This window comes from Ambystoma mexicanum, chromosome 2q (genome assembly GCF_040938575.1).
Source record: "Ambystoma mexicanum isolate Mex_15411 chromosome 2q, UKY_AmexF1_1, whole genome shotgun sequence".
Lineage (NCBI taxonomy): Eukaryota > Metazoa > Chordata > Amphibia > Caudata > Ambystomatidae > Ambystoma > Ambystoma mexicanum.
The window spans coordinates 874,482,322-874,501,255 of record NC_090924.1 but is presented as its reverse complement, the minus strand read 5'-3'; the positions used below and the strand labels follow the sequence as shown (position 1 = coordinate 874,501,255).

General features: G+C 48.4%; 1 protein-coding gene across 1 annotated transcript in view; it reads right to left on the bottom strand.

Annotated features, from left to right (window-relative positions):
• Nucleotides 1-18,934, bottom strand: part of MASTL (microtubule associated serine/threonine kinase like) — a 1,019,298-nt gene that overhangs the window by 539,288 nt on the left and 461,076 nt on the right. Inside the window, exon 5 of the mRNA XM_069648115.1 lies at nucleotides 678-784. Within this exon, the coding sequence (XP_069504216.1) occupies nucleotides 678-784 (107 nt within the window). The remainder of the gene's footprint in view (nucleotides 1-677; nucleotides 785-18,934) is intronic.

The following is an 18,934-nucleotide window of genomic DNA, read 5'->3' as shown; positions in this document are numbered from 1 at the left end:
AATGCATTTTACATGGATCGCTTTTTTTGTATGGTATGTATATTATGTTAACGTTTACTGAGTAATTTTTTTTTAATCTTTGCCTTAGTTTGCTGTTTTGTAACAAATGGGATGACTATTACTAGTTCTTTGAATACAATTACTTCCTTATAAAACTACTTCTATTGATAGTTATTTTATTCATCCCATGGATTATTTTTCTGCATACGTTTAGTTTACCAGTATACCCTTTGGGTTAAGGGATACCTGCTCTTCTGTTCATAATGTTTTCCGTTTTTGGACAGGAAACCAAAAGAAAAAAAACTAGGCCAATTCAAAAAAGGCAATGGAGGTGGTGAGATTCAATTCCAGCTTGCACTGCAACTCCCTTTTTCAGAGACAAACATGCATAACTCTTCACTGACAATGCCATGATTAAAAAAGCCTGTAGAACACTGGCTTTAAGACAGCCAGGTGCCTCATCAGAAAATTGCACATGAGCAGTACAGTTTGCATCTAGCACCACACTGAAGTGTGTGGAGTGGTGCAGTTAAGGGCCCATCAACACTCGGCAAAACAAAAGAATTCCACAGATGTCACTCACCAAGACAAAGGGGCTTCGTTCGCAGTAAAGGGAGCATTGCACTTGGCCTATATCAGAAATGTTAATGACACGTGCGTATATCAGGCATACTTACAAAGCCTAGTGAGCTAATAAGAGATAACAATTGACCAGGAGTCCTTGAGTAGTCTTGTTTAGGTTTTGCCATTGACGGAGTTGTAAGAATATCCACCATGTTAATCTCTAAAACAAGGATAAAATAAAATAAGTAAAATAACCTACCATTAGACTATCAGGTTTTACTGTTAAAACAGTAGGCAGGGTTTACATCTACTTGATATTATGGCGCATGCAGGTCAATCTAGCAGTAACATTTTTTCACAATGGTGAACAATTCGAGGCAGTGGATATCTAGAAAATGAATGTGTGAAGTCCAATCTGAAGCCAAAGGCGCAAACATACAATGATAATGCAATATTGTTTTGTGGTGTAAATCTAACATTTCACAAATATAATAAAATATATGCAACATATAGAAAATATTCAACTTTTTAAAATATTGGCAATTACTAAATATTTAAGATTAACTTAGTATACATTCTCTATATCTTCACACAACATGATCTGCTGTTACAAATACAATAAAAGCAATTGTTTAAGAAAGGTGTCCTCATTGCATAATTCATTACAAGAAGCTCCCATAGATAGACTGCATCTTGTGAACAAAACCTGCTATTTCCAATTTGTAGACTAGCTTCCCATTCAATTGTGAGATGTTTTAGAGTTTCAATTTGATCAGAGATTAAGCACATCCTTCACATATGAGACTCTTACTAATCGAGGCTGATGTCCCAATCACAAAAATAAGGTTCTATATTTACAAGATGGGGCTTTATGTAACACAATTGAATTTGGAAATCTGATAGTCTTTCCATGTGGAATTGTTCAAGGTGGCCTGCAAATTGTGTTGCTGACGTCCCATACTGGCTTTTTATTCTCACATTATCCATAGTGGTTCCCATTGTTAAGCCTAAATCAAGCATGCACATTTCAGAAGTTGCCATAAAAGATGTGTTAGAGGAGGTAGAAGACTGATTTATTTATGCTTTAAAGAGGGGCGTGACCTCCGGTCTGAGTCGATTCCCTTGAACTGCAGAACTAGGCAGGGATGCCCTTTCTCCCCCCCTCCTTTTTGCCATGGTCATGGAACCCCTAGCCCAACGAATCCGCTTAAACTCACAAACTAAGGGCCTCCAGAGAGGCACTCTATGCCGACTATGTCTTGCTATCTATTACAGACGTCGCCGCCTCCCTGGAGCCAGCCCTCGTGGAGATTCATAGTTTTGGGAGAGTAGCAGGTTTCACCATTAACTTTGGGAAGTCAGTGGCCCTGGGGGTTGGGCTGGGCCCGGGGGAACGGGAATCCATGGTAGTGCTATGCCTGATACAATGGAGTGAAAAGGTAATTCCCTACCTCGGGGTCTAGATTCCTGCCCATCCAGGGTAAGTCTATCAGGCAAACTTTCTCTCCCTCTTCAGAGAGCTGGAGAGAGACCTTGATCGCTGGCTCTCGCAGGAGATCTCACTTCTTGGCCGTATCACCGCTTACCAAATGAACCCCCTGCCACGATTCCTCTATGCCTCTTCGTCCTTGCCTATTACAATCCCTTGCCGCCACTGCGTTGCTTGCAGAGGCAAATGTTCAGGTTCATTTGGAGGGGTAGAAAATCGCATATCCCTCAGAGGACGATGATGGGCGGCACCAGATTGGGCGGACTGGGAGTACCTGACCTCCGGAAATACCAGATCGCAGCACAGCTAGCCCATCTCCAGGCTTGGACCAATACCTCGGTAGTGCCTAAAATGGGTGGAGTTAAAACAATCCCGCCTGCCTCTCACCCTGCGCTTCGTTTTATATATCCCTTCTCCCCTACGCCAAACCTGGCAAAGGACCCTCTCGTCCACCAAACACACCATGAAAGCCTGGGACTGGGTTCTGAAATGTAAGGGAATCCTGAGAGGCCTCGGCCCCTCCTCCCCAATCTTTCATAACCCGGCCTTCTCGCCGGGATCCTACCCCTCAAACTTTCGGAAGTTGTGGGAGAATTTGTTCAAGGAAAACCATCCGCGCTCCTTCGAGCAATGAAAGGGCGCCTTCCATCCAAAGATAGGTTTACATACTCCCACCCACTGACCTAATCAGCAGTGATGCGCGCCCCCCACCCCCTCATACTTACCAGGAAAGACTTACCATCATGAGGAAAGATCTCTACTCGCTATAAACTATTACAAGAAAACCCCCTGACCGCTGGGGTCCCCTGCATGTCCCAGTGGGAAGCGGACCTAGGGCACTCCATAGAGGACCAATCCTGGGTGGACATCTGTTCAAGGACACACTCTTCTTCCCTCTGCGTCACCAACCGAGAATGCGCCAACAAGCTACTCCTACGATGGTACTATCCCCCGACTCGCTTGCACCACTTTCACCGGGCACTGGATCCCCTGTGCTGGCACCCTTGTGGTCTCCCGGGTTCCTACTTTCATATGTGGTGGACTTGTCCGACAGTGAGGGATTTCTGGTCCCAATGCATTGCCACAATAAAAGACATAACCAAGTGGTGATTCCCCTAGATCCCGAATCTGTCCTCCTTGGAGTCCCGATCCCGGGCATCTACCCAAGGGCCGGCAGAAAGGCTAATCTTATAACCCAACTCTTGCTGGCCGCTAAGATCACAGTAGCACGTACATGGAAATCTGTGGAGGGCCCCTTGATAGCCCTTTGGTGGCTAAAACTCAGGGACATTTTAATAGCCGAGAAAATCACTGCAGCCAAAGCTGGCTTTCTACACCGCTTCCTAACACTTGGGAACCCTTCCTGGAATATGACCGGAACTTTCCGGCACTAACTTACAAACCGCGGCTCATCGCAAGGGCCCTCTAGTTGAACTGCGATTAGCCAAATCTTGGCCATGCCTAACTGGATCACAACAAGCTCTGATTTGGGGAGCGTGGTTGGAGGACTAATGTCTTACATTGATGGTTACACTTTGACGGTCACTGACCATGCTGTCATCTGTGTGCTGGTTTAAAATTAAGACCAAACAAACAAATAAAATAAAAGAAAGCGGGCGTGTCTGGTCAGCATGCCCAGAGGCCACCGCCGACCGAGGTTCCGGGCTGAGATCCTGTATATTGAGATCCTGTATATTGATAAAGCGACAGCGCAGATTTGATTATAGACGATGTATAGGTTGGATTACAGTCTAAAGAACTAATAATAATCCTGATGGCAGAGTGTGGAGTCCCAACATTGAAAAACAGACATCTGAGCCTTGGGTTGGAGACACTGGGTGAGCCCCAAGATGGTGGACACGGGTCCACCCTACCGGACACCAAAGCCGTCGGAGAACGGGTAGTGTCACATGCAGATACCAGTGTTGGGACCGCACTGATACTGCACGGAGGTAGGAGCTTCGGACGGGGGAGGACAGCGTCTGAAGCAGTGGGCGGCTGCAGCCGAGCATGGAGGAACACCGAGCCACGGGGTGACTGCTGAAAGGAGGTTGCAGATCCGACTCAGGGAGGAGTGTCCCCCGGAGGCCAACCCTCGAGGAAGATGGCATCAGATGGATTACTTGGCTTGCAGGCAGCCTGGCTCTGCTCCCGGGCAGAGTGGACACAAGTCCATACACAATAGATGCCAGGCAACTGTATGCATCATCCCACTGGATAAGGGTTGTGACCGGACTCGTCACATTATAGGCCGACAGGGGATGCTCCATTTGTGCTCCACCAACGTATGAGGTGCGGCAGATCAGTGGCAAATTCACTTAATTTACGCTTGAATCAACAAATAATACACAGTAGCAGATATTCCGTTTGCCGATTCTATTGGCCCTTGGAAGTTCTTCTACATGCCGAGACCCGACATCAGATGAGTGGATGTCTGTGCAATGGGGATTTCCTAAGTAAGACTATTTGAAGAGCATCAACCCTTCGGTCTATGACCCTGGCAGCTGGTGATCTGGTCTGTTAAGCCACGCTGGAGTGCTGTTTGAGCTGTAAGACTCGGTGCTAGTTAACTATTTATAACCTGGTTTACCATACGCTGTTGGTGAGCCAAGGATACACTTTGTATGTCATCCTCTAAGGCAGCGGTATTCAAACTGTGGGGCGCGGCCCTGTGGGGGGCCGCAGCCGTATCCCTAGGGGGCTGCGAGAGCCCAGCATTAATGTAAAAAAAAGGGGGGGTTAAGAAGAAATGGGCAGGGGCGGCTCACATGGTCGGGCTGAAGCACGACACGGTCTCAGGCACCAATGGAAAAGTGGCCCGCAGTTGTAAATGGATATTAATTAACAGACTGTTTGAATAGTACCCAAGGGGGTGCTTTGTGTTAAAATGTGAAGTACATTGTGATATTTAAAGAATATTTATTCAACAACAATGGTCAAAATTACTAACTGCGTAGGGAAGAAACTCATCAAACTGGCCCACATTGGCCAAAAAGGTGGCCCATTTTGACTGGCCCACACTAGAATTTAGTATTTTTGGTACAGGCATTCCCCTGTGATATATGATATGATCTTTTATTTGTATCGCGCCCGTACACGTGTTTCAGAGCGTGACCAGGCAAAGGAAAGGGGAACAGGCCAGTAGGCCAGTCTGAGCCTGCCGGCTCATCCATAATGGCAAGGGGGTGCCCACCCAGTGGCCCCCTCACCCATTATGGAGTAGCTAAGGAGCCAGCCCAGTGAAACATTGAGCACTCCCTCAGCTGCTTTTTCCAGCTGAGGGAGTGCTCCCGGGCTGGCTGAACTGTCAAAGGGAAACCCTATTTCAGTTTGACAGTTCAGTTCATTCCCCAGCCGCTCATGCTCACTGAGCCATGCAAGGCTGGGGCGTTTTGCTTCGCCGGCATTGCATAGCTCATTGGAAATGCTGGCTGGGGCACTGCATGTCTTTATGTGCGAGAGGGAGCTCCTGCGCCTCTTAGCACATACGGATTTCAATCACAGATGTCCAGTCAAAATACCATGCTTTCCCCCTTGGAACCCCAGTGCCTTGCATACACACATAACCATGTTGATTGTGTTAGGTCTAGTGAGGCCCAGGGGACAGGAATGGTATATTTTTGCAAGACATTATCATAGATGTCTAGTAAAACATGTCATGCTTGCCGCCCCCTTTGCCCCCCACCCTCCAAGCAGCAATTGCAAACTGCTTGGATATTTACCCATTTTTTATTAAAGAATGCGCTATACTGCACCATTTTAACCCATTATTTTATAAAAATTGATTGGTTTGGACTCCCTCACTGCGCTCAGATGCTATGGCTTTTTGGGGGAAATAGTTATGCCCCTCCACTTAAATTCACCAGCCGCCACTGGCTCTCGGGCTGTGTTGGGAACGGGATGAGGGAGCCCAGGGACTGTGGTGGGAGCAGGTGGGAGAGCCCAGGGACTATACTGGGAGTAGGGTGCAGTGACAGTGCGCAATACATACTGTCCATTTGGCATTTTTTGGGGGGCCCGGCCTGCCCAAATTTTGCTCAGTGGGGCCCAGGCTAAAAATTTCTGAAGACCATTGGCCTAGTGGATTTACAATGTGAGGCAACTTCTTTGATTGGCGTGCTCGTCAGAGTCTCATATACAAAACAATCCAGTGTGCTTGTGTATGGACATAACACATTTCGCAAGTATCTCTAATAAAAAAAAAATAATAAAAAAAAAAGAAGAACATCAACACAGAGGGGCTGGCCAGGGAGGTCCCAAGCAATTTGTTTGCTCGGGGGGCCTTGGCATAAAATGTTTGAAGACCACTGCTCTAAGGCATGTCCCCTTTATGGTGGTGGGGCAGACCTAGTTCAGGATCCTCACCAGCAACCTGTTAGGAGGTTGCAGGTGTATAAAAAGAGAGACTGAGAACACTGTAAAGAGGAGAAACAGGGAGGCCTGTGGAGAGAGGACCAGCAGGGGACCTGTTTTCATAGGAGGCAGCCGTGGTAGCACGTGTGGAGGAGCCAGGACGTCGGCCAGCAGCCCAAGGAGGAAGCCTCTGACAAGCGAACAGCAGCCGGAGCTGCAGAAATATATGAGAAAGTAGGACGGCGTGCACATCCGTCCAGAGGCGGCAGAGCAGTCAGCCGATGCAAGAGAAGTCCCGGTAAGCGAGCAGGACTTTCAGAAGCTGGCTCAACCAACGAAGAAGCCAGAAGTAGCAGGCGTCACGAACAAGCAATGCCTGAGACCTGTGAGTGTCAAGGAAAGGCACTGTAAGACTTATTAAAGTTCAATATAGAATACTTTATTAACTCAAATATCAGGCTGATAGAAGGCCTAACTTGCCCAATACTAAGGTGGGATTTCCTTACCTGTATGTAACTAAGGGAAGTCTGTGTCAAAGAGTTCTACTTAAGTATGGCTGTGTCTAAAACCATCCTTGCCCTCGCAACTCAAGCTAACCAAAGTGTAGGGATGTCCAGAGCAAAATGGAAATGGTGTTCAACGCAAAGTTCTGAGCTTCTTCCCAGCTTCCCTTCACCAAGTATAAGAAAGTTCCATGAAAAGTTCAATGTAGTTCAAAAGCAATCCTCGGGGCTCCCTTCCCCAAGTTTCAAACACAGTTCACAAAAAAAAAGGTATTGAGGCCTCGTTCTCAAGACCACACAACGTAGCTCCTCAAGTCTCAAGGCTCCCTACCCCAAGATTTTCACTTCATCACCACAACATCTTTGGATTTTAAGAACACACAATGTAGCTTATCAAGTCTCAGGGTTCTCTTCCCAAATATTTTCACTTCATCACCACAAGGTCTAGGAGTAGTTGTCAGACCAAACGGTCCACCCATCACAGGTCATGCAACCAGGATCCCCGACTTTCGGCCTATAGGTTTTAATGTGTAGCTTTCCTAGCTTCTGGCTTTTCCTTCTCAGCTTCTTGGCTCTGCCATCACATGTCACACTTCATTTCCAGTCTTTTAGGCCTCGTCGCTCTGCATTTATTCATAAAAGTTCAATTGAGGATGTTTTACTCACACCCACCTTCTTCTTATTAATATTATTTATAAGACGCTGAAAGCCCACAGGCATCGTAGCGCCATAAACACAATAAACTTACACAATAAATACAAAAAGGGACAAAACACCTTCAGCCCGAAAAGGAAACATGGCAAAATTCATGATATACAACTTTCTCAGCAAAGTGTGGACTAGTGCACTATGAGGTTCAGATTCGATGATCCTCTAGGCAGGTATTTACAGAGACTGAGATAACTAGGTAAATTACTGGATGCACATCCAACCAGGACGCAAAGCTTATTTTCTTGGGTACACCATTCACCAATTTCCAATCTATTAATAAAAGTCTGAGTATCTGACCACCCCCGGCCCGGTTCGTTGGCGTAGCCATGCCAGGACCTTGTTCCTTAGGGTATCTCTGGGTTCTTTCTGATGGCTTTTCAATATCAGATGATAAAATTCCTTTTATCCACAACATTTTGTATGGACTCATCCCTTAGCCGCGGCATTGTGGATTTCCTTATCCGGAAGTTCTTTAAGATTGAGTTTTTATTAATTTCGCAGGATCGCCCGCTATCCCGGGGCTTGACAGGCGCTTCACAAGGTCCTCTAATAGAGGAGAGTGTATAATGCTCACCTTCTCCTCTTCTCCAGGGGCGGTAGCAATAGGACCCATTGAAAGGTCAATGCCTGAGCAGGTGGCCGAGACATAAGATGACGGTAGTATGAAGGCCCAGTCTCCTTCCCTCAAAAGTGGAGCAGGCCGAACAGACATTTCCAGGGTGGCCGCATTCTGGTGCATCGGTGGGAAAACTAATTAATCTGTTTGGCAGGACCCATCCACCTTCACAATGTGATAGCTCCCACACAGTTATCGAGGGAATCCATCCAATTATTAAAGTCATCAAAATGTTGGCAAACATTTAATTGATTGCTATTAGTCTTTAACACAATCCATTGGTCCAAAGTGATCTGTTGCTGGGAGTGTGCCACTGAGGCAGCTGAAGCTGTAGATATAGAATTAATAAGGGAATTTAAGTCAAACTCAGGCCCCTCTACATACGGAGTGGCAATTATATTCGGGAGAGAATTAAGTTCCAGAACTCATGGCCTCCTTAATAACTGGATTCACAAAGATACATGATTGGTCACATATCCAGATTGCTGGCGTTGGTAGGGCTAATAACCAGTGGCAGGGCCATCCTGTCAGAGACTCGCCTTCGCCTTCTGCGTACACTCAGAGCTAGGACTGGCGGTCCTGCTTCAATGACATAAGGGAGGCCCTGGGGGTAATAGCAATGGTCTCCATGGTCCCCATACAAGGGCTCTCTGCACAAGCCTCTAAACCCTGAGCCCCTCTCTGAAAAGTAGGGGTGTCCTTAGAGATAGTGACAGTGGTTGTTAGGCAGAATCCCGTGCAGTGCCCTTAGGGACCACTACACACGATTAAGACCACAGGTGGCAATACAAGTTTTACCTTTGGTACAAGCCTGTACCACTATGTCAGAGTGGTAGCAGTGGCAGAGCAGCCAGGCTTATCTCAAGAGTATATGAGCAGTAGCAGAGATTACACAAAGGGACCACAATTACTGTGACTCAAGCAAACACTGACTCAAGGTTTTAGGTAGAAAAATATAAGTACATTTATTTTTAAACCATTCGTTATAAACACAACACTTCTATTAAACTTCAACACAAACCACACGTCAAATATACTACAACTAACCAATCCACTTTTACAGTAAGTCTCAAGGTAAGTACCCTGTGTTGAATGCACCAGTGTTGCGAACAAAACACGTTACCGCGAATACAATTGCTATCACATTTGGCAGGTCGGTCTACTAACTAAACGCGTATCCGTGACATGAAATGCTACCGGGGTAAAAACACACTTAGCAATAGAGATACCCAGAGGGAGTTGGAGGCAAAAATCAAAGGCAATATTTTGGTTAGGCAGGCAGAACCAAGTAACACTCAAAGACAGGAGTTCGAAAGTCAAAGGGCCGGAGCCAGGGTTGAGAGACACCGGGGCCTGTTGCCGAGGATCACACAGAGATTCAACATAGCCAAAAGTACTTCGATATCGTCAATGTTTGGAAGCAAAAGTTATAAGAAGGAGGGAAGACAAGGGCAAGCCTTGGAAATGAACAAAAGGGATTCACCCAGTTTCCTCAAGCAGAACACAGTACCTTGTTCCAACGGTGCAGCTGGTGCCGTAGCAGTTGTTCCTAGTGGTTTCCCGCAGACCCACGATTCCTGGAGCTTCGTTGTGAAGGAGGACATCTGAAGGGGGTCTGCACCACACAGGGATGAGGCCGGCAGCAGCGACACGGAATAAAAGGTGTGCTCCTTAAAAACAGGAGAGGCTCTTCAGGTGGCTATCCGGACCACTACAGCTGTGTGCAGCAATTTCGCACAAGGAAGAGGATCCTCTAGCTGTGGAAGGTGAGCTGGTTGTTCCCACAAAGCTCAAGGGAAGAAGACTCCGGACTGGATCTTCTCCGAGTCGTTGAAGGTAGATAGCTCAGGACTGCAGCAGGGCTTAACCGGGATGGTAGTTGCAGCAGCCGTCGTTCTCTTTGCTTCTCATCGGTTCCTTGCAGTTCCAGTGGCGACTCTCTCCGACTTCTAGCCCAAGAGACCTGCCTTTTATGCGCAAAACCCCCATTCACACAGCCTGGCTGTCAATCACGCAGCAGGGGGGTTGTCCAGCCCGGACAAGCACCTTGACCAATCGTAACAAAGTGCGACTTGGGTTTCCTAGGATACCCTGTGCAGGGGGTGACTACACCCCTTCCTCACATCCAGTACAACTAGACACCCAGGCGCCTTGAGGCCAAAAGACAGCGAACAAAGAAGGCAAACCTGGTTTGCCGCGCAAAGTTAAACACAAGAAGGAGTTTAACAAAAAGAAATGGCGAATAAACCGCACCGTAGCCAAAAGAAAAAGGATTTGGTCAAGCGGGTTTAAGTTCTAGGCTAACACAATAGCCTACAATATTATCACGGATATATAAGATAACCACGGTAGAAAGTTAGGGTAGATACGACTGCCACCAGCCATGTCTAAATGTTAAAAGAGCGAAACAATGCTCTAGGAGGTACAGATCAAAAAGGGATACGAATTAACCCTTTCCAGTGCTCCATGGAAGATGGGGTGTACGGGATCTGTGGTAGATTGACTAAGTAAAGTTAATGGTAACTTTACCCTTTTCTGGGGGACAGTAGTCGCCTCAGAAATGGAGTCGGTGGGAGTCTCAACGACAACCCAGTGCCACTGCACAAAAGGTGCTGTGTGACACACACAAAGAAGAGGGCTACTGAAGTGGTGTCCTTCAGAGCCCACAATCACAAAAATAGGTGGAAACACATAGCAAAACACAGGTAAGAGTGGGGGAAAAGCTCTCACTCTTACCCAGTGGAAAAAAATAAACTCCAGAAGGCCAGCAAAGCTGCTGGGGGACTCACTAGGTGAGAGAAACAGCCATAGATGAGAATACTCCCCAACAGTGGTCTCCGCAAACTCCAAGCCCTCGCCCATATTTGCAACTTGGGGGCTAACCAGGGAACATGGGTGGTGGGAAAAGTGGGAAATGGAGCTTTGCTTGCAGGGGGACGAAATGGCTAGATTAACAATAAGGAACAGGGGAGCCACACCCTCATTCTCCATGCCCTTGGCTGCATCCCTTTTTCCTCCCCATATCCATAGTATCAGTAAGGGGGCGGGGTATTAAAAATGCCTAACAGCGATCTAACTGCTTGCTTATGGATAGACTGTACCCCTAGCGAAGGCAAAAGAGTCAGGACAGCAGCCCGCTGAAAGTGAAGCTGAATCACCACACAAACTCCATGTGGGCACCGCATTTCTGCGCCCAACCGGGTCCCACGTACTCAGAGTAGAATGAGCAATGCAGCTTCCACACGCCTCAGTCCCCCACCATCCGTCCTCTCCACCAATCATCAGCAGGAGCAGCCAACGGCAGAAGCACACAGCCCAGAGCAACATCATGCTGTGTTCGCTCAGGAGAAGTTAAAAAAAGGAACAGGGGGTGCAGAATGGACAGAAGCATTAAGCCGTGCTACACCTAGAGCGTCAGCCGCCTCTGATGCTTTCCTATGCCTCTCCATCACCCTTGTGCTCTCTTCTGTAACTGGTTTTCACCTGAGCATTTGAGTTATTCACTTTAATTGCTTGGGTCTATTCCACTCCTCACTTAGAATACTTAATTTTAGTGTTTCATTCAATGTCAGATTAGCATTCATGCCGCTTAATTATAAAGGTCCCTTTAGTGCAGTTTTTAATATGCACTGGTTTCACTGTATTTTAAAGTTCCATTCATTTCAGCATTCCATAAGCATTAGTTTAGTTTTAAAGTTCCATTTAATTCGGTATTCAATAAACATTGTAGGAGCGCCCCGGTGTTTATGAGTCTTCCCCCGACACTCACCGGCTTGTGGCGGCTCCTTCTGTGGCACTCTGCTTGCCTGCCACGTGTATTTCTCTGCATGCCAGCACCCAGAATTCTTGGAGCTCTCTCGCAGCTCCTGAGCACGGTCCAGGAGGCTCCCAGATAGCAAATACAGCCCCCTGGCTACAGGCTGTGCAAGTCTTCTGGGAAGTTTGCCGGCGTCCTGGCTCCTAACCCGGTCCCACCACGGCTGCCGCCTCAGGAGCACGGTCCGCTGCCGGTTTCCTCCACCCAGGCCCCCTCCTTGCTGTCTGCACTGCTGCACTGGTCTCTTTATATACCTGCAGCCCCTTGACAGGCTGCAGGTGTTATTTAAACGGACATGCCTGACCCTCATAGCTCCCCGCAGGCATCTTCCTTGTCCCAGTTCTAAAGTGGTGAAAGGGTATGGTCTTCATTATTCTTAGTTTTTGCTTTTTCGTCTCAGCACAAAATGGGTGAATGGGTGTAGTCTTCACTTCAAGAGGTGTTGCCTCTTCTTCCCAGTACCGACAGGTATATGGGGAAATGAAGGGAACAGCTTTACAATATATAAGGGTTGAGGACGGTTTTGGTTGAGCCTCAACAGGATAAGGGGGATACCATGTCTCTCCCAAGGGTACCTCACTCCCAATACCCAAGGACCCTCCACCCAGGTGATCCTCCCTCATTTCTCCCCCTCCCCATCCTCCACTGTCGGGAACCAAGACCGATGGCCTTCCCTGGCCACATGAGAAGAGGATCCAGAGGTCTTGAGAGTGAGAAGACCCTCCGGTTTCTCACAGCACTTGGTAACTGGGGCGTTCCGGGCAGGCTTCGAGCGAAGTAACATTTACTGAACTGAACGAGAACATGAAATTGAGCAAAATGAATGCTCAATGCTTACCGAATGAAATAGAAAACTGAAATTAAGCTTAATGAAAATATATTGAAAACCGAACTGAGTAGGAAGTTGAACTTAAACATATCAAGTCTTTTTGATTACCGAACCAAAGGAAATCTTAATATCAAGCATAACGAATATTCATTGATTATTTAACTGAATGAAACCTTGCAATGAAGCTTATTAAAGTGAGAAACTAAGCAAAACTGCAATGGGCAAAGCAAGGAACTGCCAAAAAGGAAATGCCTGTAAAAAGTTACATATAGAAAAGAGTGCAAGCGTGGCAGAGTGGCATAGAAAAGCGAGACATTAACAAAATCACTACAAAGCGAATTTTAAGAGTAAAAGCAGTGCGGCAAGGCACACGAGTGGTAAGAGATGTATGACACATTATGGCAGAGCCAAGAGGCTAACCAAGAGAAGCCAGAAAACTGAAGCTGCATGTAAAGCCAGGAGGCCAACAAGAAGCAGTTAAGTGACAGGAGCAGGTATAGGAGAAACTGTGGGGCTGAGGAGCCTAGGGGATCCTGGTTGCGCAACCTGTGATGGGTGGACTGTGTGGTCTGAAAAGTACACCTAGATCAGTGAGCCATGAACTATGAGAATTAAAGAAATTGTGCAATCAACCAAAGAGATATATTACAAATGAACTGGTGAAGCAATCCAGAAAGAGGGTCGTTCTGACCTTGTATTGTGTTGAACCTTTTTGAAAGACAAACAAATACAAGCGATTGAGTTAAAGTCTTGGGGAAGGGAACGTCGAGACTTGAGGAGCTCCAAATATTTTCTTGAGACTGGAGCCTCAAGACCTTTTTTGTTTGAACTGTGTTGCTTGGACCTTGGTGGAAGGGAACCCTGAGAATTGTTTGGAACTATATATTGCCTCAAGCTTGAGAAAGGTAATCTTGAGACTTTTGAGGAACCTCCTTACACTTGGGGAAGGGAAGCTGAAAAAGAGCTGGAAGCTCAGACCCTTGAGTTAAACACTATTTCTTTTATTACTGATGTCCCTACACACGGATTACCTTTACTTGTGAGGGCAAGCATACGTTTTGGACATAGACACACTTTTAAGTTGAACTCTTTGACTCAGACTTTCCTTAGTTTGGTTCAGCTACGGAAATCCAGCCTTAGTACAGGGAAAGTTAGGCCTTCTACCATCCTTACATTTAAGTTACTAAATAACTTTGGTTTAACCCCTTCAGTGCCAAGGACGAGCCATCTCGTCCTTGATATTACGTACGCAGTGCCAAGGACGAGATAGCTCACCCTTTTTAGGACTCTGTTTTGAGGGATCCCTGCAAAGCAGGGATCGCTCAAAACTGTAATCCAACCCCCTGGGCTATGTGAGGGGGAGGTCCCCTTCACGCCGACGTGAAAGTGAAAGTAATTTTCACTGGTGTCCAGTTAAAGGTTCGAATTCAAAAGGATCGAAGGCCATAGGGTTGAGTCAATTTGGCCTAAAAGAAAAGGGTCGAATTATTTTTGGGGAAATTTTTTTTTGGGGTTTTCGTTTTTGAAAAAAATGGTTTTTACAACAAAAAAAAAACAAACAAAAAAAACAATCGACCCTTTGGTTTTCGGTCCTTTTGATTCGACCCTTTAGTAATTTGATCATTTGCATTTTCGGGCTGCTGCCGTGAAAATAAAAGGTGAGTCTCCGCGTTTCTCCCATTCTATCTCCGGCTGTATTTCAAGCCGAGATCGAGGGAGGTGTCGTTGGAAAGGGGAGATTCTCCCCTTTCCAACAACACCTTTTGTGACAGCATTGCTGCTCACGGACCGGGAGCAGGGCGCTCGATCCGCGGGCAGCAATTCCCACTAGACACCAGGGATGTCTTTGAATGCGGGGTGGAGGTGGGGACTGCTTACAGTAAGCAGCCCTCCCTCCCAACCCCCAAAGCATGGGAGCACATATGTGCTGAACCCTGGGGGCAGCTGGCTGATCATCTGCCCCCAGGGAAGGGGGCAAAATAAAATGAACACAAAAAAAACGAAGTCAACTGGGATGGGGGGGGCCCTAGACACCAGGGATTTTTTTTGCCCCCCTGAAAGGGTGGTGGCCCTCCCCCTCCCACACCAAGTGGAAGGGGGGGTGGCAGCCCTTGTAGTCCTCCCTGGAGGCAGATTTATGCCACCAGGGAGGTGTACATGAGGTGGCCCCCCATCCAATTGGAGGGGGGCAGAGGGCCACCAAGAATAAGTGTGCAGGCTCCCCAAAGGATGGGGCCTGCAGGTTAGGGCCCCCCTGGGGGCAGAAGGCTGATCATCTGCCCCCAGGGAAGGGGGCAAAATGAAAAAAAGGGAGTTTTGGGTGGGAGTGGGGGGCCACTAGCCACCAAGTATTTGTTTTACGGAAAAGGGGGATGGCCCTCTTGCCCCCTCACCCCAAGAGGAAATGGGGGCACCCATTGTAGCCCTCCCTGGGGGCAGATATATGCTCCTAGGAAGTGGCATCTGACCCCAGGGCGGGCTGCATGAGATGCCCCCACTTATCTGTCCCCAGTGAGGGCTGAATGAGATGCCTCCCAGCATTTGTGCATTTTGTGTGGGGGGAGGAGGGTCACCCCCCCATTACATTAGAACAAGTTACTCTCTTACCTGGTAATGTTCTTTCCATGGGATGGTCTGACGACGTATTCCATATCTATGACAGGTAATGTCCACAGCTGTGCTGCTTCGAAAAATTTTTGGCGTCTGCGTCGATGACGTTGATGCGCCGTCCCCGAGGACCTCCTCCGATGCCCGACGTCACCCGATGTGATAAGTGGGACGCACGACTCCCGTAGCCTCAGTTGTTTTTTCCCCCAGAACGTGTGACACCAGGTTTCTGCCAGTCAGACACACAAGGCCTTGCGGACCGCAAGCTGCAATCGCATAAGAAATTCTGCAGTGGGGAAGGTAGGGAGGGAGCGATATGGAATACGTCGTCGGATCATCCCATCGAAAGAACCTTACCAGGTAAGAGAGTAACTTGTTCTTCGAGGGGATTGGGTCCTCCGACATATTCCATATCTATGACAGACACCCAAAGCAGTACCAAGCAAGGAGGTGGGAAAAGAATTTAGAACACAAATTTAGCATGCCCAATCAAATTGCGGAATATAGGACTGCCTTGCCGAAGTCCAGATCCTGCCCTCGGATGGAATCGAGGGAGAAGTGACGTACAAAAGTATGTACCGAAGCCCAGGTGGCTGCATCACAGATGTGACGAATAGGAACACCCCTCTGTAGGGGAGTAGAGGCAGCCATACCCCTGGTAGAATGGGCCCGCAAGCCAGCCGGAGGGTTCTTACCCGCCAAGCGGTAACACTCGGAGATAGCTAAAATAATCCAACGAGATAAAGTCTGTTTCGTCACAGCTTGTCCCAAACGCTTTCCAGCGTAACCAATGAAAAGTTGATCGTACACTCTGACCCGGGACATGCGCGAAATATAAAAGCTCAACGCTCTCCTAGGATCAAGCCTATGGAGCCTCTCCTCTTCCTTACCAGGATGTGGAGGAGGATAGAACGCCGGAAGAACAACCTTCTGGCTCAAATGAAATTCCGAAACCACCTTCGGAAGAAAGGAAGGACGAACTCTAAGGACAACCCTGTCCTTATGAAACACAGTGAAGGGTGGCTTAACTGAAAGTGCCTGTAACTAACTCACTCTGCGAGCGGAAGTAACCGCAACCAAAAACACAGTTTTCAGAGTTAACAGTCTCAAAGGGCAAGAATGCAAAGGCTCAAACGGAGCACCCATAAGAAACTTAAGAACAAGGTTCAAATCCCAACCGGGCACCAGAAAAGGTGACGGAGGGAACACATTAGTGAGCCGTTTCAAAAACGGAGAAATTAAAGGAATCTGAAAATAGGAACATTCTTCAGACGAGCGCTTAAATATGGACAGCGCCGCCAGGTAACCTTTAATGGTCCCCACTTGCAAGCCCCTGTGGGCCAAGGAAAGCAAAAAAGACAGAACCATGGGAATGCCACACTCAAAAAGATCTACATTTTTAAACTCTGCACCAGTCGCAGAACTTCCGCCAACGGTACAGAGACTTTGTTGCCGGCCGCCTGGCCGAGAGCAACACCTCCATCACGTCTCCAGGGAGGTCCCAATCCTTATACCTCAACCTTTCAGAAGCCAAGCGTGAAGGTTGAGGGATCCGACCTCTGGATGGAGAACCTGACCCCCCCCTCCCGTGAGAGCAGATCGTCTTGGTAGGGAAGACGACGTGGAGGGCAGATGGACAAGTCGAGAAGGTCCGGGTACCACGTCCTCCGGGCCCTCGCCGGAGCAATGAGGATCATCCGGAAACCTCCGTAACCTCCGCAGTACTTGCGGCATGACAGGGACTGGAGGAAACGCGTAAAGCAGTGGGAATGACCACTCCACCACAAACGCGTCTCCTAAGGCTCCTTTTGGAGGAAATTCCCGCGAGCAGAACCTTTCGCACTTACGGTTGACACTGGAGGCGAAGAGATCCACTTGATGGGTCCCCCAAAGGGCGAAGATCTCCAGGAGAATCTCCTGAGCCAGCTCCCACTCGTGAGAGATCGTGCTCTGCCTGCTCAGAGCGTCCGCCGTCTTGTTGTCGTCTCCGGCCAGATGAACAGCCAAGATCGAAACTTCCTGCTGGATGGTCCAGAACTCGAGCTGCATCACCTCCCTGCACAGAGGAAGTGACCCTGCCCCCCTTTTTGTTGAGGTAGTGCATGGCCACCGTGTTGTCCGTTAGAATCAGGACACTCTTTCCATGCACAGTCGGCAGAAAAGCATTCAGGACTAGCCCGACGGCCCTCAGCTCCAACAGATTGATATGGAGTCTGGACTCCGACGGAGACCAACGACCGCTGATTGTCAACTCGCTGACATGAGCTCCCCATCCTGTGAGGGATGCATGCGTCATGATCGTCACCTCCGGCAAGGGCAGCCAAAATGGGGCCAACTTCATCAGATTGCCTTCGACGGCCCACCACAGAAGGTCCTGGGCGACCGAGGGCGGCACCTCAACAGGGTCAGACATCCTGCCGGAGGACTGAGACCACTAGAGCTTGAGTGCCCATTGCAAAGATCTCATCCGCAACCTGGCCTCTGGCACCAGAAGAATGCAGTATGCCATGAGGGTGAGCAGTCTCAAGAACCCGGACGCTGGGAGAGTCTCTGCAAGTTGAAACTTGTGCACCATCTGCTGAATGTGAAGAGCCCTCACCTGTGGAGGAGAAAACAGCCCCAGGGATGTGTCGAGCACTGCTCCGATGTACTGGAGCCGCTGTGTTGGCGTCAAATGGGACTTCTTTAAATTGAGGGAGAAGCTCAGCCTGTGAAGCGAGTAGCAGGTGACGGACAGATGATCCAGGACTTGCTCGGGAGAGCTCCCCCTGATCAACCAATCGTCCAGGTAGGGGTAGACGTGAATCCCCCCCTTTCCTGAGATGCGCTGCCACCACCACAATGAGTTTGGTGAAAAACCTCGGGGCGGAGGTCAATCCGAACGGCAGGACCCGAAACTGAAAGTGCGAGTCGCCAACAGCGAACCTCAGGTACTTCTTGTGCTTGGGATGGATCGGCAGATGGAAGTAAGCGTCCTTGAGGTCGAGAGACACCAACCAGTCCTGAAGTTGAAGGGCCTGGAGGACTTGAGAGAGAGTAACCATCTTGAACTTGTCCTTCCTGAGGAGTTTGTTCAAACCGCGCAAGTCCATGATGGGTCTCAATCCCACAGTCTTTGTTCGAAATCAAAAAATAAGGGGAATACCATCCCTTGTTCCTCTCCGCTGCAGGCACCAGTTCTATGGCGCCTTTCTCCAGCAGGGCTTGAATTTCCTGCGCAAGGAGCGGATCCGGACTCTACAAAGAGAGGTTCCCTGGTGGATTGTCGGGAGGCCTCTGCCGAAAGGGAAGACAGTAGCCATGGGTTATGATCTCCAGAACCCACACATCTGAAGTAATGGCACGCCACTCTACAAGATGCTGTGCCAGCCTTCCCCCAACCGGCGAACCATGGGACCTGGCCTCATGAATGAGTGGTAGCGGCTGCGGCATTGCATGAGGGCAA